The sequence below is a fragment of the Mauremys mutica genome, chromosome 4 (genome assembly GCF_020497125.1).
Source record: "Mauremys mutica isolate MM-2020 ecotype Southern chromosome 4, ASM2049712v1, whole genome shotgun sequence".
NCBI lineage: Eukaryota > Metazoa > Chordata > Testudines > Geoemydidae > Mauremys > Mauremys mutica.
Genome location: NC_059075.1, coordinates 113307319 through 113332556, shown reverse-complemented (window position 1 = coordinate 113332556; position 25238 = coordinate 113307319). Strand labels below are relative to the sequence as shown.

The window sequence follows — 25238 nt, the reverse complement described above, 5'->3', positions numbered from 1 at the left end:
CTCTGAACAAAACATGATGGTTGTTCTTTCAAAAGTTTACAACGGAACATTGACTTAATACAGCTTTGAAACTTCGTTATGCAGAAGAAGAATGTGGCTTTCCTTTATTTTTTTCATAGTTTACATTTAACACAGTACCGTATTTGCCTTTTTTTGGTCTCTGCTGCTGCCCATGTACTTACAGTTTCAAATAAGGTGTGTGGTTGACTGAGATTCTACTGTAAAAATATCACCTTCAACCTGATTTTGCTGCTGAGAAACTGCAACCTCCCCCCACACACACATTGCCCACTGCAATTGGGACTTTGGGGGGGTACTTCCTAAGTAAAGAGAATTTTGGCTCAAGTCCCCCCACCTCCATGTTGTGAACTAAGAAAATAAAGAAAGGGCAGGAATATATGTTATAGAACTAGGGCTGGCTTAGTGCTCTTGGAGTTGTGATACCAAAAATCAGCAGCGTTACATGGTCCCTAATGAAGTGAATTACATTCACTCAAGCATGCCAGTAACAGTGTTTTGAGAGTCAAGTTACTATTGTAACAAGACAGGCAGGTGCAAGATGAAATAGTGACACCTAGTGGTTAACTTACAGGAATTATGGAGAATGCGTTTAGCCCCCTGAGGGTGTCTGTCTGCTTAAAGTTGAAAAAAGCTCAAAACTAATTTGCAAACAAACCCAGTTACTTTGACTATAGACCAGGATGTCCTAATGTGAGTTTACTGGATTGACTATTTGCATCTAAAAACAAGTCAGATAAATTGTGGATGCAAATAGTCATCCACATTCTGAGTGTGGCACCATTACAAGAGCAAGCTCTGGAGGTCAAGCTGAGGTCTGCTTTAAATTCACCCAAGCAACTGCATAACCGTCACCCTCAAAACTACTGGCCCCTACAGTTAGCCAGACACCACTTCCACAGTGCCCCATATGCTATCTCCTCCCACTATCTAAACTGAGTCTGGGATCTTTTCTCTCTCCTTAAATTGAATGAGTCTCCAACCAGATCTCTGCCTCAAACACCCTCCTGTGACTAGAGTTTGTGGTGCATGCAGCCCCACAGCTCATGTCCATTTTGCCCACTCAAAGCAGGCCACACACATGCAAAGGGTAGGGGCCCAGCATGTGAGCATGAGGGTGCCTCCATTTTAGAGCATTTGGCCTGTATTAAAACCAATAACTGACTAGTCTTAAGGAAGACACCCCCAAAGTTAGTCACCACACATGCAGCCTGTCCTGGAACATCCTTGACATTATAGGCCAGATTCAGCCCTTGCTTGAGTAGGCTAAACTTCCACTGAAGTGGCACTTGATTCCCCTTTGCTATCACAGGGGGTACAATACGCACCACTGGGTAGTGTCATTCCTTAGAGGGGGGTGACACAGCCACTCTTCCTGGGGAATGGGGGTGGCAGGAAGTGTGTTTCGGTTGCAAAATTACAGACAGGGTTTTGTAACAAGTCTTCATGGTGCTGAGTGTAGACAGCCCCTTCCTTGGTTATGAGCCTTCTGGCCAGCTGTGGCTTCGCCTTGTGAAGGGAGATTGTAAGCACCATAGGCCACAAACACCTCCTACCGTTCAACAATCTCTGGAAGCCACCCTTGAACAGGTATGTTCATGAGCATTAGTGTGGAGCCAAGGTGTTTAGTCAGGAAAACATTAAGGGGGAGAAATAGCTTTGGGCTTCCTTCTCTGTGTAAAGGCTACTCTGCAGTTGGGCTGAAGCTCCTTTGGTTGTCTCTTGTATTTAGTTTTTTAAAACTATGTTCCTTTCCCCCACTCCAGCCCTTGCTGTTTGTACCAGCAGGGTTTTGAGTGCACTCTCTTTTGAAGGGGGTTCAACAGCACAAGAAGTTGTACTCTCCACTCAGGCAATTTATTTTTAATACAAAAGCAAAAAATTAATTGCTTAGGGAGGTTGTGGATCATCTAGATAATACTTAGTCCTGCCATGAGTGCAGGGGGCTAGACAAGATGACCTCTTGAGGTCCCTTCCAGTCTTATGTTTCTATGAAAAGATATCAAAAAGCGAAACCTAGCCTATCAAATGGGTACTAACACGTTATTTTCCACAACAAGTCTTCCACAGGACTCATTGTAAGCCTCAAGTCTTTGCTTCACACTTTGCTCTTCATGGATGTTCCCTGCTGCCACTTGTTTATTGTGTGCCTAGTTGATATATTTCTATTGAAATCAAGGAAAGCCATTAGTAGTGTACTGGTTCTGAAGGCAGATTGGCCTTAAAGCAGTTAAAGGTAGGTTGAAGTTGTAGGTCAAACAACCTTTAGTTTCCCTTCATCACTTGCATCAAACATACAGTACAGACCCATTTACGCGCAACCCGTTTATGCACAAATCCGCTTAATGTGTGGTAGTACCATGCCTCCCAGTGCTACCTATTTAACATGCGAGACTCGTTAACACAGTACAGGAACTTACCATGTAGCACTACAGATTTGCTCACTAACTCACGGACACAGAAAATCAACAGGAAGTGCGGAGCAGAAACGTGTTGTACGTCTTCACCACCGATGGGGGGAAGAAGAGGGAAGGGGCAGCAATGTTAAAGTGCTGCAGCGGCAAATGACCCTGCAGCGCTTTAAGGTCCTTGCCCCCTTTTGCCCCCCCTCGGCTGCCGACGGGCAGGGTGGGGGTGCAAAGGGAGCAGCTGCCCCAGGGCCGGCAATTTAAAAGGACCCAGGGCTTCAGATGCCACTACCACAGCAGCGGCGTCCGGAGCCCCAGGCCCTTTAAATCACCGCGGGAACCCCAGGCAGCACAGACCAGGCAGCCTGGAAGGGCTGGCAGGGTGGGGATGCTGACCCCTAGCCCCACCCCTTCCACCTGAGGCTCCACCCCTTCGTGGGGCCAGAGCCACCCCCACCCCATACCGGTAAATGTCCTAAGTTACTTTCACCCCGTGTAGTAATAATGTTTTTATTAGAGTAACACATTTGAATTTATATTCTTGCAAAGCACCATTAGATAGGCCTGCAGTATTTAGGACGCTGTGAATATGTATGTAATCCTAGATAGTTATACATGTATATACAGATATCTTAAGATGATATTTCAGCATGGCCCTCTTAACCCGCAGTACGTTAACATGCGGTCATGACGGCTTGACTCCCGACATCCACACGTAAACGGGTCTGTACTGTAACTTTCTGAACAAAATAGAGAAATAAGAATCTGATTCTTTGCAATGAAACTTTATTAGAAAGACATTTCTACAGAGCTACTTTTGCCAGAACAATTCAGAGAATTTACTCACTTTCAGTTTAGCAGAAAGAGAGAGAGAAAACATCATCATTTTTACTTGTAATAAAGAAGCTTCATAGACTTCTTTCAAGAGAAAGGAAGTCCTGGTATTAAGTGAGCACCCACTCTTACCAGCCTTGTCTAGGGGCTCCTGTCAAGATTACTTTCCCAGGGGAAAAACTGACCTCTTCCAGGAACAGTGCATTACTTTAATTTATTTTAGTGTCAATATTTTTGCTTTGTTCCTGAATACTTTCCCCCAGAGAGACTCAGTTAAAGCACTGTCTATTGAATACTAGACATTCACCAGGTAGTTCTGCTTTTGCCAGCTCTTAAGTGGAAGGGAAACTTCTAGAAATCTCGATTGACCCATTAAATAGGTATTTGAGAGCTGCTCCTATAGGTAAAGGCCCAGTTCTTGTAGATGCCTAGTATTCTTTACCTTAGGGACAGAGATGCTCTGATGAGCTTCAGATTGGATACATTCATGAATACACAGTAGGCTGTCAATTCCCTTGAGGGACATTGTTCTGCAGAGATTCCATGAATTTTTTTTTGGTAAAGACATTCTACATTGAACTCATTGGTTAACTGCATATATGAAGAGTTCAGATAAAGAGAGAAACAGGGAGAGGACAGTGCTCAGCAGATGGTCCCATCTGAAACTGCACCACTCACAAAATAATCTTCAGTCCAGGTTTGGACTCTTCCAGGACTTTCAGTTCATCATCCACTTCAGAACTCAAGTAGATGTCGTACAGACTGAAAAGAGAAAAAAAAAATCAGTCTCAGCAGGCATGCTATCAAATCAGAGTGCTGGAGAGCAAAGACACAGTCACCTCTGGGGAGAAGATATGGCAAGAAGGAGCCAACCAGGTTTGAGCCAAAACTGCCTTATTGGCCTTTGCTATTCTGCTAGTCCTGGTTCAAGACCAAAGTCCTCAGGCAGAGCTATTAAACCCAGGGTAGCCTTCAGCTGTATTAAGTTGCTAGCAAGGCTATTGAAGGAGAGTCATACAACTGGATTTGTTTCTGCCTAGAATGGTCTAGCTACACAATCCACTGAAGCATCTGCTGCTAGGAACTGCCAGACTGAATCGGACCCATGGTCCATCTAATCCAGGGGTGGGCAAATGCTCACAAAATTGGGGTTCAGGTGTGGGAGGGGGTAAGGGCTCTGGTTGGGGGTGCAGGCTCCAGGGAGGCATTCAGGGTGTGGTCTCTGGGGTGGGGCTTGGGATGAGAGTGGGAGGGGGATCAGGGCTGGAACAGGGAACTGGAGCACAGGAGGGGGTCAGGGGTGCAGGCTCCGGGCAGTGCTTACCGCAAGCGGCTCCTGGAAACAGCAGCATGTCCCCGTCCCCCGCTGGCTCCTACATGGGAGGCACAGCCAGGCAGCTCTGCACGCTGCCTGGTCCACAGGCACTGCCCCTGCAGCTCCCATTGGCTGTGGTTCTTGGCCAATGGGAGCTGCAGGGGCGGCGCTTGCGGTGGGGCAGTATGCTGAGTGGAGCCCCCTGGCTGTCCCTATGAGTAGGAGCTGGAGGGGGGCTATGCTGCTGCTTCTGGGAGGTGTGTGGAGTGGCCCCTGACCCTGCTCCCCGGCTGGAGTGGGACAAGCCCCAGACCCCCTCCCAAGCAGGAACTCGAGGGCTGGAGTAAAATGGCTGCTGGGGCAGATCTGGCCCGCAGGCCATAGTTTGCCCACTCCTGATCTAATCCAATATTCCCCTCTCTGACAGGAGCAAGAATCAAAGGAAGTAGAATGGTGTGAGACAGTCTGCCCCCCACATAGATCTCATCCTAATCCGATAGTTAGAGATGGGCTTCAGCAGTATGTTTAATGCTTCTTCCAACATTTATCTGAATTCTGGATATTCTTGTCATCTGTATAAACATCCAATCCCTTGAGTCCTGACAAGGGCTTGGCCTCGGCCTCAATGACTACTTGTGGCAGAGAAGTTTGGTCTTTTTATGCATTGTCTCACATATTTCCTTTTATCTGTTTGTTCCTAGGGAAGTGGGGGCATGGTCTGGTCAAAGAGCAGGAGATGGAATTCAAATAGCTTCACAGCATGGAGGAGGAGTTAGGCACAGGAAATGTCCCACCGACAAGACCTTTATGTTCTGCTATTTCAATTCTGGGGCATCCCCATGCGGTCACACAGGGGCAGCTGTCTCAGCCACAGATTGACTAAGGGCCTGTCCATGCTACAGGTACAAGAGAGGACGTTACTCATCTAGTCCCAGGCTAAGTCACGTCAGAGGATTTACGGGAAAGTCAGCAAAGAGATTCTTTGGGATATGTCCCAAACAGAATGGGTTCACTTTACATAAAAACCAATGTTTCTTCTTTCTTCCCCCCCGCCCCCTCCTACTGCAGCAGTGGTGTCCACTTGCTTGTCCCTTCCAGCCCTAACCCATTTCCAAGGCTTTCACAAGGAATAAGGATAGAAATAAAACCCCGCCACCAAGACTCCCTTCTAGAGCCCAGTCACCTGTGTCAATAAGGAGTTCATGCAAGTCCCTCCAGCTGAGGGGCAGGCAAGCCAGGCGAATCCGGTTACTGGGAGAGCATGTGGAAGAGCAGGCTTCTGACAGGGGCCATGTTGTTGGCCACCACAGTTATTGGTTATGTGGCATGGGACACAACCCACGCTGTGAGCTATTTAGAGCTGCAATGTGGACAGGGCCTTAAAGGACCAGGCTCAAGTGTTTTCTGTTGCCCTGTCACAGTTTAGTCTGGTCTCCAGGGACAAGGGCAGTAAGCCATTGTGGCAGAGGCATGGGCAAACAGCCTTAAAAGGGCAGGCAGCTCCTGAAACAGCAGATAGAAGTTTGCCTCCTGCAGGAAGTTATGGATTCCCACGAGATACTAACTTCCTTAGAGCAGTCTTTGCTCGCTGCCCTGTCTCCTCTTGGAAGCCCCCATTCTCCTTTTAATTCCAAGACACCAGCACAATGCTGAGGGACTATAAAATGACCACCACTTACACAAGTTGCTGTAGTTTGCAATTTGGATGTTTCAGTGATTCACACAGCTTCTTCACACCTTCGTCCTCCAGTGAATTGTTACTCAGGTCTAGCTCAGTCAGGCTCGGTTTGGAAGAGAGGATAGTGGCCAGACTCCCACAACAAGCTGCTGAGAGACTGCAGTTACCCAACCTGCAGGGAAAGAGAGAAGCCAAAGTAAGAGGAGTACTGACTTAAGAGTCACTTTACGCCTAATAGACCAGAGTTCAGACATCCCAACCAGGACTGCAGCAGGCAGCAACACCCACTTGTCATTTGTCTTTCTGCCATTTCAGAGGCTGGCGCATAGGATAGCTTGTGTGTTTTACATGAAGCATGTGCTCCCTCTACAGACACCAGTGCTCAGGGCCTTTTGTGACTACTTGTTGTAGGCAATCCCCTCTGGCTCCAGCCACAGAAAGAGGGAAAGCATGTTGCCATCTGTTTGCAGGATGCGCCATACAAGACTTGGGGCAGTATTAGACATTCATGATTAAATTCTGTCCTCTGCTACATGGAAACACCAGGTGTAACAGAGGACAAAAACTGGCCCTTCCCAGCTAATGGATGGAAATCAAGCAAGCCTATATTAGGCTTGGTGAGTTTTGATGTTGCACAAGTGGAGGTCTCAATTGCACAAGATTAGTGTCCCCACACCTTGTTTCCATTCTTTTGTGCACACCAGTGTGATCTGTCAATAGATAGTGTGCTAGGGAACCCAAGACCTATCCAACTTGTGGACCAAACAGTCTGGTGAATCTGTTGTAGGGGGGAAAAAAAAAATGGGTTTTTGCAGCCAGAAACTGAGCCATTAGGCTATTCTCTCTCCTTATTACACTGCTACAGGTGACGACCAAGCTCATGAAGACCAGACTAAACAACGTTTACGGAATATTATTACTGGGTTATTTACAGATAAAGAACAAAGGCAAATTGAAAGAGTGCCTTGAAGAAGCCAAGGCTATTGGAAGGGCCAGTACTTCAGTAAACACAGGAGTAGCCAAACTACGTTTATTGTGCTAGAACCTTAATTAAGAGCCCACCCCTCAGGTTACTTGACATCTATTAGCCTTGAGATTCAGATGTCACCCAGTCAAACTCATAGCCCAGTTTGCTTGTCCACCTCTGTGAGAAGGCAAGTGACCTCTTGGCCCTCAATCCTTCCCATTCAGAAGCTGATTGGCTTCGGTTCTCAGCAGAAGGATCTTGAGAGACAGAGGCTTTCTAGTCTAACCTACAGGTTCTAGAAGCCATGACTAAAGCATCTATGGTAGCCACACGTGATTCCATGGCTCCTGCCCATTTGGCTTCACTGGGTGCAACTAGAGCTGCAGAGTACCATTCCAGTGTTGTGGCATTGTGTTAGGAGTACTAAGCCAGTTATTTACACAAGTTTAGTACTCAGACTTGGGCGGGGGCGGGGGTGGGGGGGAGGGAGTATCACTGGCTACTGATAGTCAGATGTGGACAGTTCTGCTAATCCACACTGAAACTGACTGGCTGCTTGTTCTGGCAGGGCTGAAACAGTGTTGGATTTGCACAAGTACTCAAATAAAGCAACACATACTTGTTACCCAAATCAGGATTTGTCCTCTATCAGTAGGACACAGGAACTGCCAGATACAGGTCAGGCCAGTGATCCAGCCAGCCAGGTATGCCATCTGACAGTGGTTAGTACCTGCTGCTTCAGAGGAAGGTGCAACAAATCCTGCAATCGGCAGGTTTGGGATAACCTGTCCCTGGGGAGATTCCTCCAGCTCCCTTTAGTTAGTGCAGCTTATACCCCAAAGACAACACTGGAGTTAACATTTGCTAGTTATTACCAAAGGGCCAGTTTTAAGTACAAGGAAGAATCTGTGGGAAATGAGGACTTCAAGGGAGACTGTCTTCCAATGAATGCCAACAGCATTCTGTTCCCAGCCATGACTGCTATAATTGAGCATCAGTTCTCAGTTGGAACTATTTGGTATTTTGTAACTGTTTCTTTGTAGCCTAGATGCCTTATCCCCATCCACCCCCATTCTTTATTGGGCAACCAATATCTACAAGTGAAAGAGAAATAAGTTACTTACCATAGGGACCGTAAGTTACAGTTGGGGTTCATCAGTCCTTCACAGAGAATTTCAACCCCTGCATCTCCTACCTTGTTTCCACCCATATGCAGCTCTCTCAAGGTCTGGTTTGTGGCAAGAACAGAGCTAATGCTCTTACAGCAGGCAGTTGTGAGACCACATTCCCTTATCCTGCAATGCAAAGAAGAAACCAGAACTTCAGGAGCTGAAAGACTGATTGAATGATCTAATGGGTCTTCCTCTCCCATCTTTCACCTCTATGGCTGCTGACCTCTCCTGAATGCCTCACGTCCTCCCCTTCATGTTGGTGATTAGAGCTATTTAGACAGGTGGGACCACATTCCTAGTGAAGTCTGGGCCTTCTGTCCTTTGCCATCAGTGATTAGATGAGCTATTTTAATCACCCATGTCCTTATCCACTCCCCCAAGTCTGAGACTCAATTGTCCTGTTGCATCACACTAAGATTATGTCCCCATCTCAAAGAATGCAAGATCTTTGCTCTTTTAAGGCACATAGCTGCATGCAAGATTAGTTCACTCTGAATGGGATCACAGAGACATACCACCATTCATCTTCAACACAGGAGGCACCTCACCTATTGCTAGGTTTTCCTCACCCTCACATTCACCTATCCGTGTAAACAGATGAACTATGCTATCCTTTTGGCTTAGATAGCAGGAAAGGTTTATTTCACTTGTTAAACCTTCACACAAAGGGGCAGTTCTCTTCCTACCCCAGATCACGTGATGCCAGAGGACCTAGGTCTGGAAGGCTACACCAGGTAAGTAAAAAGGTGGGAAAAGGAGAAGTTCATGTAGGTAGGACCTTCTGTTTTACACTTTGACTAAAATTGCCACCATCAGTCAGAGTACTGACTTCTTTAAACCCTTTCAAGGGGGAGCCATGTATATTTATATTGCCGCTAGCAGACAGATTTCCTTCATTGCTAAAGGCTATAGCTTTCCTCGGTGAACAAATTCACTCCCTCTCCTCTACCACAGGAGAAATCCCGAAACACTTGGTGGGATTTACAGCTTAAGCCTTCAGAGCAATAGAAAGCCATGGGAAAGCTAGGAATCCAATACATACACACGAGAAAAAAAAACAAAAAAAACCCCAGGAAACTAGCAGACCACAACATCCAATTTGCTGTTAAAGCTGCGCTGTCAAACATCTTTTTCCAAGTCACTGAATCCTTCTGTCAAGTGAATGGATTATACCAGAGGTAGGCAACCTATGGCACACATGCCAAAGGCGGCACGCGAGCTGATTTTCAGTGGCACTCACACTACCTGGGTCTTGGCCACCTGTCCAGGGGGCTCTGCATTTTAATTTAATTTTAAATGAAGCTTCTTAAACATTTAAAAAACCTTATTTACTTTACATATATAAAACTAAACTATTGTATTATAGACTTATAGAAAGAGACCGTCTAAAAAATGTTAAAAATGTATGACTGGCACACGAAACCTTAAATTAGACTGAATAAATGAAGACTCAGCACACCACTTCTGAAAGATTGCCGACCCCTGGATTATACTTAATGGGTGGGTTCAAACTTGATGACATTCAGTTTCCTAGACCTTGAAAATCTCCCCCATGACCTTTCCAAAAAAAAAAAAAAAAAAAAAGTTACCGAAGGATTTTAGGATCACTAGTCCCATTGACTAGTCCTGTGGGGCCTTGCTAAGCAGAAGAACCACACCACCCTTAGAGGACCTGAATCAGTTAGGACGTTTGTCTGGGCACTGCTTAGTGTAGAAGAGTTATTTGTTAATAAAAATAATAAATTAGACGGACAGTGAACATTGTAAAGGAAGCCAGCAGCAGCTTACCATAGTGCCTGGAGTTTAGCTTTTGGATCCTTCAGTCCTTGACACAATAGCTCCATTCCTGGGTCTCCCAACCCATTACCAATCAGGCTCAGCTCTGTTAGGGACTCTTTTGTACTGAGGACCTGAGAGAGATCCTTACAGCCAGCAGGTGAGACACGACACTCCCATAACCTGAGGAACACAATAGGAATATTGGATTCTTCAAGATTTGCTGAAGACTTTATATGATGATCTGAGGTGAATCCTATTTTTACCCAGGTCAGTAGAAATGTAGAACAGTAGAGTGTCTTTTGAACTCTTAAGAGGCTTGTTATATGCACACACATTTACTTTACAAGTTCCTTTTGTGTAAGCAGCCTTCTCCTGCTTACATCTTCCCCTTTCCTGCATTAGAGATGAAAATCTCTTTTAAAAGAAGGTAAGCTGGGTACATAGTGTTGTACAGAAACCTGAACAGAATGACTGAATATTCATTACAGCAGTGTTCTGTCACACCCTTCTTCCGAGAATTGGATCATTTACTGACCTCACTGTGCTTTCCTGCCTATTCAGTAGTGTTCTTCACCCAACCCTCACTGAGAAAAGGGGTCTGAGGTGCACCCCTGCTTCATAAGGGATTTGTTGACTGAGAAATTCTACATATCAGGCAAGATCATGCCAGCATAATAAATACAGATGACTTGGAGGCTACCAACTTGTGCAGATTTTAAGTAGCCATTGGTGTTCCTTACCATAGCTTCTCTATTTTGCAGTTGGGATTCAGCAGTCCCTGGCACAGCAGTGCTACACCTGGATCTCCAATCTTGTTCTCGCCCACAGACAGTTCTGTCAGGGATGGCTTCCTAGCAAGAACAGTGCTGAGATCCCCACAGCTAGCAGCTGTAATACGACAGTTCTCCAGACTGTGCAGAACAGAAGAATCATATCAAAGTTCAACAGTTGCTTCTCCATAAGTCAGTGTATTAAAGGATATCTACCATCCGGAATAAAATCAGGAAGAGAGACTGCAGGCCAGGTCCTCAGCCCGTCTGAATTGGTGCAGCTCCACTGAGTTCAGTGGAGGTTTCCCAGCTGAGGATCTGACCCATTATTCCCCCAGAAGAAACCATTTGCATCACCCTTCCTTCAGGGCAGTATGGTGCTCATTAAACCCATATACCGTGTATGTAACTGATAGAGGCCCAGACAAATCACCTCTTTATGTTGAGGATCCCTCTTTAAGGAAGTCCTGAGGACAGACAGAGCCAGGGGAGTGCCTGAGACCATAACTCCATTAGAACCATGCTAGGATGGTGCACTCATGGCTGCTGCAGACATACTGGGCCTCCACATGGCTTCCAGCGGATGCTATAAGCTGATTCTGCAGCCTATGCTGCTCTTAGAACAGGAGTGCTCTGCAGATCGAGATGGGAGCAGGAAATTGAGATCTTGCACCAAACGGTCTCCATGGACTTTACCCCAGGCAAGAGGTGTATTGCAGCACACCATTTTGAAGAGACGTACACTTTGTTATTCTGACCTAGTTGGATAGTAACTGGTGGGAGACTAGCTAGAGCTGGGGGACAGTAGCTTCCCCTCCCACATAGAAGCCATCGGACATTTTCTTTGGAAGTCTGGTCCACAGTGACCCCACTGGCATTACCATGAAGTGAAGAGTGAAAGCCAGCTCCCTGAATCAAGCACCAAGCAGAATTTAAGCCAGGAGAGTTTTTGCAATTTTCATGGCAACAGAGATAAGCCACAGAATTTCTTAAGTATTCCCGGCAGCGAGAGAGTGGTGTGTCTCTGTAAGAGCAGAGTTAGAACTGGAGAGAACTAGCTGTTACTTACTGTAGTGACTGTAAGTTGCAGTTGGGATCCATCAATCCCTGACACAGCACTTTTACTGCTGCATCTCCCAGTTTGTTGTTACTTATGTTGAGCACCCTCAGGGAAGGCTTTGTGCGCAGAGCAGCGCAGAGCATCTCACAGTTGTCAGGTGAGAGTTCACAATACTCTAACCTGCAAAAAGAAGAAACCAGAGCAAAACAGGAGTCTTCATCCTACCACTCAGCTCACGTATGTCAGCAGCATGGAGGTCTTGTCCACAGACCAGACAGGAAAATAGAGCAGATTGTTTACCATTCAGCCAGTTAAATATACAGATTGCTCATGGCTTTTCATGGGGGAAGTCCCCAAACCTCAGCTACTAACTTAATAGCACTTCCATGCCATTGCCAGGAGGCTTCAATCAGTTTGATTTGAAAGCATCACCAGATGGGATAGCTGCTCAGTTTCAATAGTAAGCCTTTCATAAGATTGCATGCAGGTTTGCTGACAACCACTGTTTAATTCTTGAATTGTAAGAGAGCATACAACCATGACTGCTATGTCTTTCTAAAGGAGGAAAAGAGTTAGTTTCTCCAACTGGTAACCTTTAGTAGAATCAGATCAGAAACCAGACAGACAGTCTGAGAGACCAGAATCAAAAGCAATAAACTGATCGGCAGCACTCCTGCTGGTCATGGAACAAGTTTGTGCTCCCTGTTTCTTGACTGAGGTTTGATCAAAGAACATCCAGGTCATTCTGCATTGATAGGCGCCTACCACTATTTATTAAGTGACGTCAGAGGATTGTTTGCTGTGGACAAGTGTCTAAAATGCTGTGTAAATGGCATGCACCTAATCTCTACCCACTTCACCTTCCCTATAATATGGCTATGGGAAGAGCCAGACTAAACCATCCATAACTTTGTGAGAAGTAGATGGGTAAACTGGAGGACAAAGGGTGGTAGTTTGTCCACTTGAGGAAGGAAGCAGCAAATTCTTCATGCCCAGTTAATTCCTGGCCTCTGCTAAACAAGGGTCTCAGTCAAAGGTGGTTTCAATACGGAGACCTATCCATTGGTAATTGGATTAAAACCACCAATTTGTCTGAATGACCAAACTATGCTCCATGGAACATATCCCGATGATCCAATGAATGCAGCGCTGAGAACCATACAGCAGATGGTTGGGAAATAAAGTGATCAACAAAGATTTGGAGCACTGCTGAAACCACTCAACCTACCAGTGAGAATAGGCTTTTGGTCACGACCAATCTGGGCTATACTGGGGGTATGGCTACACCCTCTCCAGCGCTGCAAATTGCGGCGCTACAAAGCGCCAGTGTAGTCAAAGCCCCAGCGCTGGGAGCGCGGCTCCCAGCGCTGTACATTATTCCCCACAGGGAGGTGGAGTACGGACAGCGCTGGGAGAGCTCTCTCCCAGCGCTGGCGCTTTGACTACACTTAGCGCTTCAAAGCGCTGCCGCGGCAGCGCTTTGAAGTGCTAATGTAGCCATAGCCTGAGGTGGTCAGACTAGAGACCAGTCCACAACATTACAAGGCCTTGGGACCATCCAATCCCCACTAAAATGGTTTATCAGGTATTTCCCCCCTGCAGATATTCACTTTTTTGCAGCTGGAGGCAAATTTACTGCTAGTTACTAGGAGATGACAAAACACCACTCCCAACCTACCCATCCACCTGAGTTTTGTCTAACACCTTGTCAAGCACCTATGAAAGAACCAAGGAGGCCAGTGATTACTTACTGTAACTTCTGTAGCTTGCAGTTGGGATCCATCAACCCTTCACACAGCACTTTCACACCTGAAGTTCCTAGTTTGTTATCACCCAGCTGCAGCTCTGTCAGAGTTGGTTTTGTGCTCAGAACAGAACGGAGATGCTTACAGCTGGCATTTGTTAGATTGCAGTTCTGCAGCCTGAGGGAGAAAAGAAACCAGCATATGAGGAATAGAGTTCCTCAGAATTCACCATGTTCTCCGCGGAGACTGGTGTATCCTCCAGTATTTGGCTTCATAATCCATTGTAGTGCTGCAGAGTATTACGCTTCAGTGCCTTTACAAAGCATCTGCAATTCTACCAAAATTATGGCATGCCAAGCTAAATACTATGGTAAGGCCAGATCCAATAATCTCTGCCTCAGTAAAAAATTTTAATCAGCTAGTTTCAGAGTTGCAGTAACAAGGGGCTTCCATGTTTTTTAAAATAACTTCTTGTACAGCAGCCATAGCAGAGAAGAGAATTTTTCCCATTAAATAATGACAATATTCCAATGTATCTATGCAGCAATGTTGTTCTACATAGAACAAGTCTAAGCCAACAAAAGGCTATTCCCAGATAGAAAACAAGGGAATCTTACCTTTCTTTGACTCTCTAGAGTGAGGGCATAGTAGTCAAAAATAAAAATCTAAGCCAAATATTGGTTTACATCCCCCATTGCTGTGTAGGTGTTACACACTGTGGAGGAGAGCATCTCTAACTACTGTATCCTGCAGGATATACCTGCTTTCAGTGGCAGCAGAGGACTGATAAAGGTCTCTCTCCAGTGCTGTTTCTGGTAGGAGAGGTTGCATGACAGCTGCAACATTACCAGGAAGGGGGTTGATTTAAATCACTCAGAGGAGCCAACAACCTGTACAACATCTTAATGGAGTTCTGTCTGGAAGTTTGCTTTTTAGAAAAGTTCGATGTTTCTGATTTCATCTTTAAACACATAGCCCTAGGTAAACAGTGGATGTTTAACATGCACTCAACTGCCCACAAACCCCCCTCCCCCACCCTCCCAAAAGAAAGAAAGAAAGAAAAAGCCACCACCCCCACCTCCAACCAACCTAGCTTAGGAGAGAAGCTAATGAATTTGTGATTGGCACTCTTGAGAAACTTGAGGTTTAAAAAGAAACTATTTGAAATGTGACTCAATAACTAGTGTTCCATTCTCCTGGGGAAAGTATTAGATCTACTTATTCCAAGGCCTATATTAAAAACAAGGTGTCTGATGTACTTTAAAAAAAAAATTGCAGGTGAGGGGAGCCAAAATATTAATTGCTCTTCTCACTAGAGGACATGTGACATTTGAAGCCCACAGAACTGTGGAGGGACCAAAAGTCAGCCTTGTAACAGTTCCGCCCACGGTAAACTCTGGGGAGGCAGCCAGCTGTCTAGACCTTATCTGGATCTTGGCACTTCAAAGACCAATTTATGTACTATAGTCTTCGTGGTAAACAAGTGAGCAGAACAGATTAAAACCCCAACTATATGTAGCTATTGAAAGAGTTCTCTTCAAAGACTGGAGGGGGTGGTATTTGGGAGGTGTAAAAAGCTACTATAGACAAGTGGTTCTTGCTCTTCCTTGAGCTGCCCTGGGCAAATAATCAGAGAGCTGGGAAAAGCCAGCCATTTCTAGTCCAGTGAGGGATCAGATTCTTCCAGTCATTACTCAGGAAGTGTTTGAAGTTGCATCAGTTTACTTTCCCTACCAATAAACGAGAAGCAATTTGTAAGAATTCAGGGTTTTCTGAGGTGTTTACAGAGTACAGTAAATATAGGGCCAGATCCTCAGCTGGAATAAATGGGCATTGCTCCACTGAAGTCAGTAGAGATGCATTATTTACCTCAGCTGATGATCTGGCCCCAAGGGTTGAGTTACTCACAATGCGCTGATAAAGACCAATAAGCGTTCTAGTGCAACACAACCACCAGGCTGAGATTTACCAGAGTTTCTGTAAGTTGCAGCTTGGAGTCATCAGCCCTTTACACAGCAGTTCCACTCCCGAGTCTCCCAATTCATTGTTATTCAGGGTTAGCTCCGTCAGGGTCTGGTTTGAACTGAGGACAGAGCCAATATCCTTACAGTGACTAGCAGAGAGACTGCAATCATCCAGCCTGCAGGGAAGATAGATGGCATTAGTCCTAACAATTCATTTTGCTCACCTCAATGACTGAAGAATTCCCCATCAGAGATGTATTTATTAAACAAGATAATGGGTTATTTAGACCCTAAGTCAGTCCCTGGAGTGCATCACTGCAAATCCACATGCAGGCAGACAAAGCCCACTCAACTCCCCAGGCTTGGCAGGAGGCAGGATTCTCCTGCACTACTGGGGCTCTACTGCTGTAGAAGTGGAAATGAGATTCTGCCAGAGACAGACTGAATGGAACTCCTCCATCTGTGCCGCTTAGAAGACGGCGTGTGCCCCAAACCCTCTCTCTAGCCAACAGAGCTTTAACCCTGGGCTGCAGTTAAGTTTAGTTTCTTTACCACCAAGTTAGCCAGTTCATCAGGCAGCAGAAGTGCACCTGAATCCAAAGGGCAATGTATAAGCTTTTAGGCAGACTGTGTAGTGACACCAAATGAACTGGTCCTCTGCCAGGCTTTCCAGTCAGAGAGAGACTTCCAAGGCATCTGCTCTGGCATGCATAGCTCATATGGCCTCTGCACACATCCTTGTTGCCTTCCTGGCAATTATCAGCTGCTGTCACCTTCTCAGCTGCTATGCCTTGGGCAGCCAAGTCTCTGCTCAGAATGCAGTTCTAATCACTGGCGCACAGCCCAGGTTCCCTCAGGGCATCCCATCCCCAGGGGAGGACTCAGACAGTCAGAGCTAGTTCCACGTAACTCACATATAAAAGGCCCATGCAATCCTTCCTACCCGACCCAAAGGAAGTCGCCCTCAATCTGCTGCTCCTTCTCCACTAGCTTCATGGTCATTTTGCCCACCCAGAGGAGCAAGAGGTCAGCCCAGGAGTGCAGATTCCCAGCAAGAGGAGGTGGAGCAGTGTAGAACCAACTCTTTCTAGCACTCCCTAACTCCCAGCAGAGCACTCGCTAGCTGACCGGGCTAAAATTGAAGTCATATACTCTTGGCGGCTGCCAGAACATGTAGGATTAAAAGTGAAAGGGATAGTGACTTTCCACCTGTTAAAATGCTGGTCAATTTATAGCATTTGGTAAGACTGGTCATGAAATGCCATAGGGGAGGAGCTGGACTGGCACTCCCATCAAGGGGCACTCTTTTAGCCTAAAACCCACCTTTCTGGATAAAAAGAAGATAGAGACACCAACCCCCTGCAAATAAACATTCTGCCAAGGAAGACAGGAACACCAGAACAGTGGCAACATATTTAAATAGTCATTGAAGACATCACTACTTTGGTTGTTTTGAGCTATGCTGAATTTGAACCCAGACTGAGTTCATACCAAGGAGTAGGTTTCTTTAGATAAGCATGTCTTCATGGGCGTCCTACATAGGATGCGCAGAATCCTTCCGTCATGAGCAAGTCTGCAGTATCACATAGCAACAATACTGCAGTTTATATTGTCCCTGAAATGCAGTAAATGTTCTGTCCCCTTCCCCTCTCCCTCCCCGCACTCCAAAATCTTGTAGACGCCTCCCTCCACCCTTTAGGACAGGGGTTCTCAACCTTTTTCTTTCTGAGCCCCCCTCAGCATGCTATAAAAATTCCCCCGCCCACCTGTAACAACTGTTTTTCTGCATATAAAAGCCAGGACAAGCATTAAGGGGTAGCAAGCAGGGCAACTGCCCAGGGCCCCAGGGGGTCCACAAAGCTAAGTTGCTCAGGCTTCAGCCTCAGGTGGTGGGGCTTGGGGCCAGGGCCGGCTCCAGGGTTTTTGCCGCCCCAAGCAGCAAAAAGGGGAAAAAGAGGCTGTGATCACGATCTACAGCTCTACCGCCGCTGCTTCAGTCTTTGGCAGAATTCGGCGCCTGGTCCTTCGCTCTGAGAGGGAGTGAGGGACCCGCCACCAAATTACCGCCGAAGACTTGGACGTGCCGCCCCTCACCGTTGGCCGCCCCAAGCAGCTGCTTGCTGGGCTGGTGCCTGGAGCCGGCCCTGCTCGGGGCCCTGGGCTTCAGCCCCATGTGGTGGGCAAGGCCGCCCAGAGGATTCAGGGGGTCTGGGCCAGGGCCGGGTCTTGGGCGGCAATTCAGTGGCGGGTCCCTCTCGGAGGGAAGGACCCGCCGCTGAATTGCCGCCGAAGAATGAAGCGGCAGTGGCAGAGCAGCCTAAGTGCCGCCGATCGCAGCTTCCCCCTCTCCACCGCTTGCGGCGCTTGTACTCACCGGGTGGCGCTCCGAGGCTTCGGCAGCACTTCCACAGCGGGTCCTTCACTCGCTCCAAGTCTTCCGCTGCACTGAAGGACTCGCCGCCGAAGACCCAGAGCGAGGGAAGGGCCTGCTGCAGAAGTGCTGCCGAAAACCCGGAGGGCTCACGGGGCCTGGGGCAAATTGCCCCACTTGCCCCCCCTCCGGGAGGCCCTGATGGTGGGGGTTTGGCTTTCTACTCTGGGTCCCTGGAAGTCTAATGCTGGCCCTGCAACCTGCTCGCAGCCCCCGGACCCTAGGTTGAGAACCACTGCTTCAGGAAACTATTCAGCTTAGTTGCTATATGGTCTTTTCTAGGGAAAAATAATAAAAAATAAAAACTGGTACTACCTGACAGTTTTGCTTGTGTTCATGGAAGATTTAAGCTCGGTCCATCTGGACGCACTCATCTCTTCACACTGGATGTCAAGGTCCATTTTAAATGCTGATGCAAGACCTGAAGATTTAACAAAATGACCATGAGTAATTTCTGAAGCAGAACAACAAACCCAGCATTCCCTCTTCAAACCCAACCAGTTACGCTTGGGCAGCTGGATTTATAACCCTCTGAGCCACAAGTTACAGTTGTGCAACTTTCCCTCTTTACACATGGCTTGTGTTGAAAGGTTACAGACACTAATTCCACATTTGCAATGTTGAGACAGATCAGGTAGTGGCCAGACTAACCCAGCAGAGGCCCCTATCTGGTGGCTGGATGGTATGTGCATCCTACAGAGTTATTGCAACAGTCAGCCAAGACCCTTTTGGTTTTTAGGCAACTGTTCGACCCAGTGAGAAGAGAGGGAGGCTCTTTTTGGCTACGTGACAGTGTGCATTTTCCAAAGGCAATGGGGACCATTCTTCAGTAAATATTGCACTGGTGTCTGAATGGCACAGTACATGTGTGTACTTCAGGGAGAGCATGGGCAGTCTGATATGAGTCTAGGACCTAGTGATCTCTCCTAAGAGTACACATGGAGAGGAGGAGAGTCATGGGAATGGACAGGTTCCATGTTAATAAAAATCTCTCAGTAAAAAACCAGATTACTGGAAAGCAAAGTTCATGGGGCTGGAAGGATCCAGCACCATTCAGTCATGAATCAGACTCCCTCCAGTTCACCTGGTGCAGAGTGCAGACCTACAAGCAGTGGGAGACATTCAGATGGGAGACATTCAGATGGGAGAAGGGATAGCTCAGTGGTTTGAGCACTGGCCTGCTAAACCCAGGGTTGTGAGTTCAATCCTTGAGGGGGCCACTTAGGGATCTGGGGCAAAAAATTGGTCCTGCTAGTAAAGGCAGGGGGCTGGACTCAATGACCTTTCAAGGTCCCTTCCAGTTCTAGGAGATTGGTATATCTCCAATTATTACCTTTATATTAGGCTCCACTCTGCATGTTCCAGCAGGCATTTTGTCACTTTTAACCTACCACCCCCCTTCCTGTACCATTAGCAAAAGCGGGTACCACACAGAGCAGAGGCAGTGTTTGAATTGTTTGCATGAACCAGGATATGGCAACACTGTAGCACTAGAAAGGTAATACACACCAGTAAGTGGCCGGGCACGTTTTTTTGTGGTTTCTATATTTTTATGTTCAGCCATTGGTGTCAGCCCCAAAAGAGCAATTTTGAGTTGCAAGCATCTGAAAAGCACGGGTTTCCCCCCCCATAATCATATTACAAGTGTAAGTTATGATGTATATGCAGTAAACCTGTATTACAAGTCAGAGGGGTTCCACAGTCTTTATACACAATACTTTACAATAGGTAAAAATATGCCAAAACAAATAGCTAAGCCTAAACCCATAAATCTTGCAGCTTAACAGTCTGATCCTACAAACACTTACTACCCTGGAAAGTACCACTGTACTATCTGGGGCTACATTTGGCTAGCTTGTTACTCTACACAGTGTGTAAGTGACTACACAATTGGACTGCAATGCAGAGTGGGTGACAATGCCCTCATTCTGATTGGTTAGTGGAGGTGACTATACACAATGCAATGATGAATCAGACCCATAGAAGTCTAATCTACACTAGCAAAGAAGGGTGTTTTTTTAAGAGTTAAACATTATCTGAAACACCACTTCAGCTGTGTCCACACCAGGCGGGATCACTTTTCAAATCATGTTCACTAGCTGTGGTCTACCCGAAGGGGAGATACAGTCAGTGAGCAACTAACATGTTTTTGAAGGTGTTAAACTGGATCTACTCTAGGTGCCAAGTGGTATTTCAAGTCATATTACCTAGGTCAAATTCATTAGCATTTTCCTCCTACACTGCCCCAAACCAGAATGGAATAGTTAGGAACAAGCACTGCGCATGACATACTTCTAATTCTGTCCTCCCTGCATCTTTTTTCTAACATAATGAAAGATGGAGAGAGGCTGTTATGGATCCCAAATAAAGGGGAGTTTTTCCATAGAGGTGAGGCTGGTAACAATGCAGTCCCCCAGAGATGGGCTCCTAGCACATGAAGTATGGTATACAACAGGGAAGTCCTACTGGAAAGCATAAATAAACCCTCCACTCCAATATGAGAAGATGGGAGTATGCTGTTGTTCTCAATCTAGCATACAGTTCCCAGCATCTCTGCATTACAGGTAAACACTATAGTACATAGACTCGTGTTCTTAAAGCTCATTCAGAAGGAGCAGACACAGCTAGTCCCACAGCTGACAGAGAATGGAGTATTCTTCTCCCCTGCGTGCCATGTGATAGCAGAAGATGTAGGCAATTAGCTGTCTTTCTTTACAATAAACTCTTAATACTAGAGTACAGCTGACACCATACAGGTCTTGTTTTAGTTGGGGGGGGGGGAAATTAGTCTTTTGTTCCTCCCTTTGGAAAGGGGATGAAGGATTCTGATGTGTTGGGGAAAGGTGTTTGAGTTCCTCTCTCCAGCTAATTATCAGTGCTATTTATGGCCCAGCAATGAGCGCTCTGTGAGATCCCGGTGGAAGCAGGGCTCAGGTGGGGAGCTAAAAATCTCAGAGTAACTCCCTGTTTTCATCTCTCTTTCTCGAACAGGTTCTTCCCTTATCTCCTCCTGTCACTTTACATTTCTCTTCCCACTTGCTCCCCGCACCCATCTTATTTTTGGCCTTTATTCCCCCCTCTTCTCTGTCTTCCTTCTCATCTGTGGGGAAATGAGAGGTAATCGTGTCCTCCCTTCTCTTTCTTCCTCTGCATATCTACCTGATGAATTCTCTCAAACTAACATGCTCTGCCACTGCTCTGATCTGCCTGTACTTGTTTTGTTCAACGGCTAGTCTCTTTCTCCTCCTAGGACTGTTATCCCTTCTCTGCTTACCCAGAGAGGTCAGGCATGACATGACGGTGAAGCAGTCTTTGGGCCTCACTTCCAGAGGTGCTGAGCATCTGTAGCTCCAACTGGCTTCAGCTGGAGAGACGGGTGCTCAGCACTTGTGAAAGCTAGGCCCTAGCTGGTTGAATCCTGTTGCTCCTGCTTGCCCAATAGGAAAGTTAGGAGCCTAAATACCTTTGTGGGTATGAGCCAAAGTGCTCTGTCCAGGAGCAGCTTAAAAGATGGTTCTCTGCTGTTAGGGGATAGTGCCTTACACCTATTAGTTGTTTTTTCTCTTCTATCCTGTCTCTTATCTTAGCTAGAGGGGATGATTTAGGGGCCTAAGCCTCATGCTTGAAATACCTACACTCCCTGTTCAGCAGAAGTGACTCAGCCACTCTGTCTGCAGAGGTTGAGCAACTGAACTCCATGCAGATTGTCTCTCAAAGTGAGGTTCTGCCTGCTACCTACAAGCAGTGAAAAGCCCAAGTACTTTTCCATAAGAGAAAGGGGCTGTCCTCGTGTCCCTTGTGAAAACTCCAGGGGCTGTGGTGGAAACACTTAAGCAATCTCCTGTGTATATGACTACAAGGCACTAGTCATGCTAAGTCACCAACTGTTCTCCCCCCTTCCCCCACCCCCTTTTCCCTTTCTATGCTTTGTTCTATTGCCTTCATTCCTTTTCCCTCCATCTGCCTTGGTTCCTCTTGGTAAGTGCCACCACCCTGTTCCTCCTTATAGGGTTCTAGTCTCCTGCCTTCAGTGTGAGAGCTCTACTCCTGGGATTTCTGCACCATTGGGGAATATTCCTACACTAGCTCTTCCTGCGCTCAGATCCTGGTGATGGGGCACTGCCTGATAGACAGGAATAGGCCCCTATCAATTCTCCAGACTCCCTGGTCTCCAAGCAGAGTGGAGGATCATCCCCCAACATGGGAGCTCAGAGGGGAGAGCTCCCATAGGACAGGTGGAGCAATTGTAGGAGTGACCTAGACTAAGTAGGACATTTTTTTATTAACTATTCTTTTGTCTTATCCTTTTTTTACTGTCTTGTTGCGCCTCTCCCATCATACAATTTGTTGCAGTGTTTCCCCTTTGCTCTCCATCCTCTGCTCCTTTTCCCTTAATGTGTCTACATCAGGAGTTGGTTCTTTTTCACTCTAAGAGTAGGGAGTCAATTATTTTTATTCTCTACAAATAAGTGCAGCCACCTACCACAGGAAGCGGAGGGGTGGGAGGAAAGATCCAAGGCACAGCAGCAATCTTCAGCTTCCCCTGCACAAGCAGGGATCTCTGCTCTCTTGTGCTGTGAGATTCCTTTGCTTCCCACCTGTTACCCAGGCCCCATGTCGCCTCTATACAGGCAGCAATAGCTCTGAGCATCAAGCCAGCCCCACTCCCCTTCCTGTCCTCAAAGGCCTGTCACTGAGCTATCCAGGAACAGCATCTTCCCCCCACTGCATAGCCCAGCACCCTTTTGAGGGTGGCCTGTTATGCCCAGCTTCCCCGGAGATGCTGCTACATGAGCAGGATCAGCAGGGAGAAGACCTCAGTCTCCAGAACTCAGGAGACCTACCCTTCCCCAATTGTCCACCCACCTGGTACCTCCTCCTGATCTTTGCTTCAGAGCTCTTACTGCTCTAATGCCTTGGCCTCTCTCTCTTGGAGCTAACTACTGTTGTGATTGCCATTCATGTATTCCCTTCGTTACCACTCCGGCCAAGCCGATGTAATCATGCCACCTGTTCTTGTCTGCCTTCACACTCCTCTCCCTCCAGGCCTCTTCCCCATCACCCCATCTCTCTTCCTCTCCCATGCTGCATTGCCTAAATAGGGACAGACAATGGCACGGGGGAGAAGAGGCGAGTTTAAAAAGCTCTCACAATAGTTAAAGTCTGTAGGAGCAAGTTCTCAGCGGTTCTACTGACTGAAATTGCGTTTTACCCATTTACACAGTAGAAAGTTTGGCTGTTTATAGCCATGAATATTTACAAAAAAAGCTAACCTACACAGCATCCCATTAAACCCAAAGCAAACATGTAATCTTGTAGTAACCTTTGTCCGTTTTCCCCAAAGCCCAGACTCCTTTGTGATCACTTGTCATGTTAAAAAACTTACGATTAAGTTCCGGTTTAGGTCTGGGACACTGTCATTGAATTGTTCAAGAAATTACTGTGGGATCCTGTATAAATACTACCTTCATAAAATCCTATAGATTGCTGCCTCATATCTAGGGTTATGCAGCTTAAATAAATACCTACATCCAGTAGGCAAACATTGTAAAATACTACACAAAGCAGTTTTGGGAGGATGCCTATGCAGAGAGTGCATGACCAAGCTGACAATGTGCAACGAAAATGCCCAATACAAACTTTCTGAAAAGAAAAGTATTGCAGGACCCACAAAAAGAGAACAGAAAGCTCAGTTACAAAGGGTGTAAAACAATGCAGCCACAGCCTCAGTACTGCCAATAATTCAATATAACAAAAGGGGCTTTTATTGCATATGCATACTAACTTAAAAGCTAAAAAGCCACAGTCTACACAGATCAACCAGACCGGGGGGGCAGGGGGGGGGAGAAGAGAGGCTCAAAAAGTATTTGGGGAAAAGGGATGGAGGGAGGGAAAACTGAAAAGGTTTATTTTTTAAATATTAGGTGAAAGCTTAACTATGAGCAGCTGATTTTGCAGCTATGTCAGGGTATTCAAATAAACTGGAACAGTATCAGGAGTATATAGGATCTACATATCCAGCACAGACCACCACAGCAAAGGTCCAATTATTGCTGTTGTGATCTGCAAGCCCCTGGTGGCAAGCAAGTTTCTCAACACTAAGGTGTCTGAGGAAGGCATTGCAGGTCTTGTTATTCACTTGTACCAGGGTCCTCAACAGATCCTTCTCGGGACCAAATGCTAGCAGGTTAGTGTGGAATCAAACAGTGATTCAGGCCTTAAAAAAACAAACACCTCAAGAATGAGACCGGGAGAGAAACCTATACAGACGAGACTAAAATAAGTCACTGTGCTCTGAGGATGAAAAGCAGGAGGTGGTTCAGGGATTTACTGGGGTTCAGAATCCTCTGAACCACTTCCGTTTAGTATCCCTGACCATCTGGGAGTCACCACGTTTTAGGCCTGACAGCGTGGTAACCCATCCCAACAGCAAACGGAGTCAAAGATGGGTGCGTTAAAAATACAGTGGAATAACTAGACAATATTTTTACTTTCATAAGTGACGCAGCAAGCCTAGAAGGGCCGGGGCTATGAACTGCCAAGCCTAGAGGTGCAGGGGCTCAGCCCTGGCAAATATTAAGCCCTGATGAGATACCAGCATTTCAGATAAAACGCACCCGTAAGTGGCTTGGTTTCACGTGAATTCGGTGTAATTTTCCTAACCAACCTGGACAAGAAACGAAGCGTCACCACCCCCCTTTTGCACTTCAGTCCTGAAATCACATTGCCAACTATGCATTCAAGAGACAGATTTTCCCCAACAACCCCTAGCAGGATTTGCAAACCCCAGGCTCAGTTAAAGTATGTCTAAGCCTGCAAACAGAACTCCTGCCAGACGCCTGCCTGCCGGCGCTGCGGTTAGCAGGCATAAAGCTAGTTTGATAAGAGCATTTAGGAGAGCGAGAGAGAGAGAGAGGAAAAGATCCTGTTCCTACCAGATCCTCTGCCTCGGCCGAAGAGAGACGCGGAATTCCTGCTCTGCTGGAGACACCCCCGCCCTGGCTGCCACAGGCCCCTCCTCCTGCCTGCTCTAGCGGTGTCTAAGTGGTGGAGAGCAGTCAAGTGCCCTGCAGAGCCGCTCCCCCAGGGACGGAGGG

General features: G+C 46.7%; 1 protein-coding gene across 3 annotated transcripts in view; it reads right to left on the bottom strand.

The window, feature by feature from the left end:
• Positions 1-3195: 3195 nt before the first annotated feature.
• RNH1 (ribonuclease/angiogenin inhibitor 1) overlaps positions 3196-25238 on the bottom strand; it is a 36987-nt gene continuing 14944 nt past the window's right edge. For 2 of the 3 annotated variants that reach the window (XM_045016161.1, XM_045016163.1), the window contains exons 2-10: positions 18457-18562; positions 15716-15886; positions 13753-13923; positions 12011-12181; positions 10912-11082; positions 10181-10351; positions 8345-8515; positions 6255-6425; positions 3196-4022 (exon numbers count right to left, since the gene is read on the bottom strand). In XM_045016161.1, coding sequence (XP_044872096.1) covers positions 3935-4022; positions 6255-6425; positions 8345-8515; positions 10181-10351; positions 10912-11082; positions 12011-12181; positions 13753-13923; positions 15716-15886; positions 18457-18562 — 1391 coding nt within the window. In that variant the 3' untranslated portion in view covers positions 3196-3934. Of the gene's footprint in view, positions 4023-6254; positions 6426-8344; positions 8516-10180; positions 10352-10911; positions 11083-12010; positions 12182-13752; positions 13924-15715; positions 15887-18456; positions 18563-25076; positions 25215-25238 lie in introns of those variants that run through there. The other variant, XM_045016162.1, reaches the window with a different exon arrangement.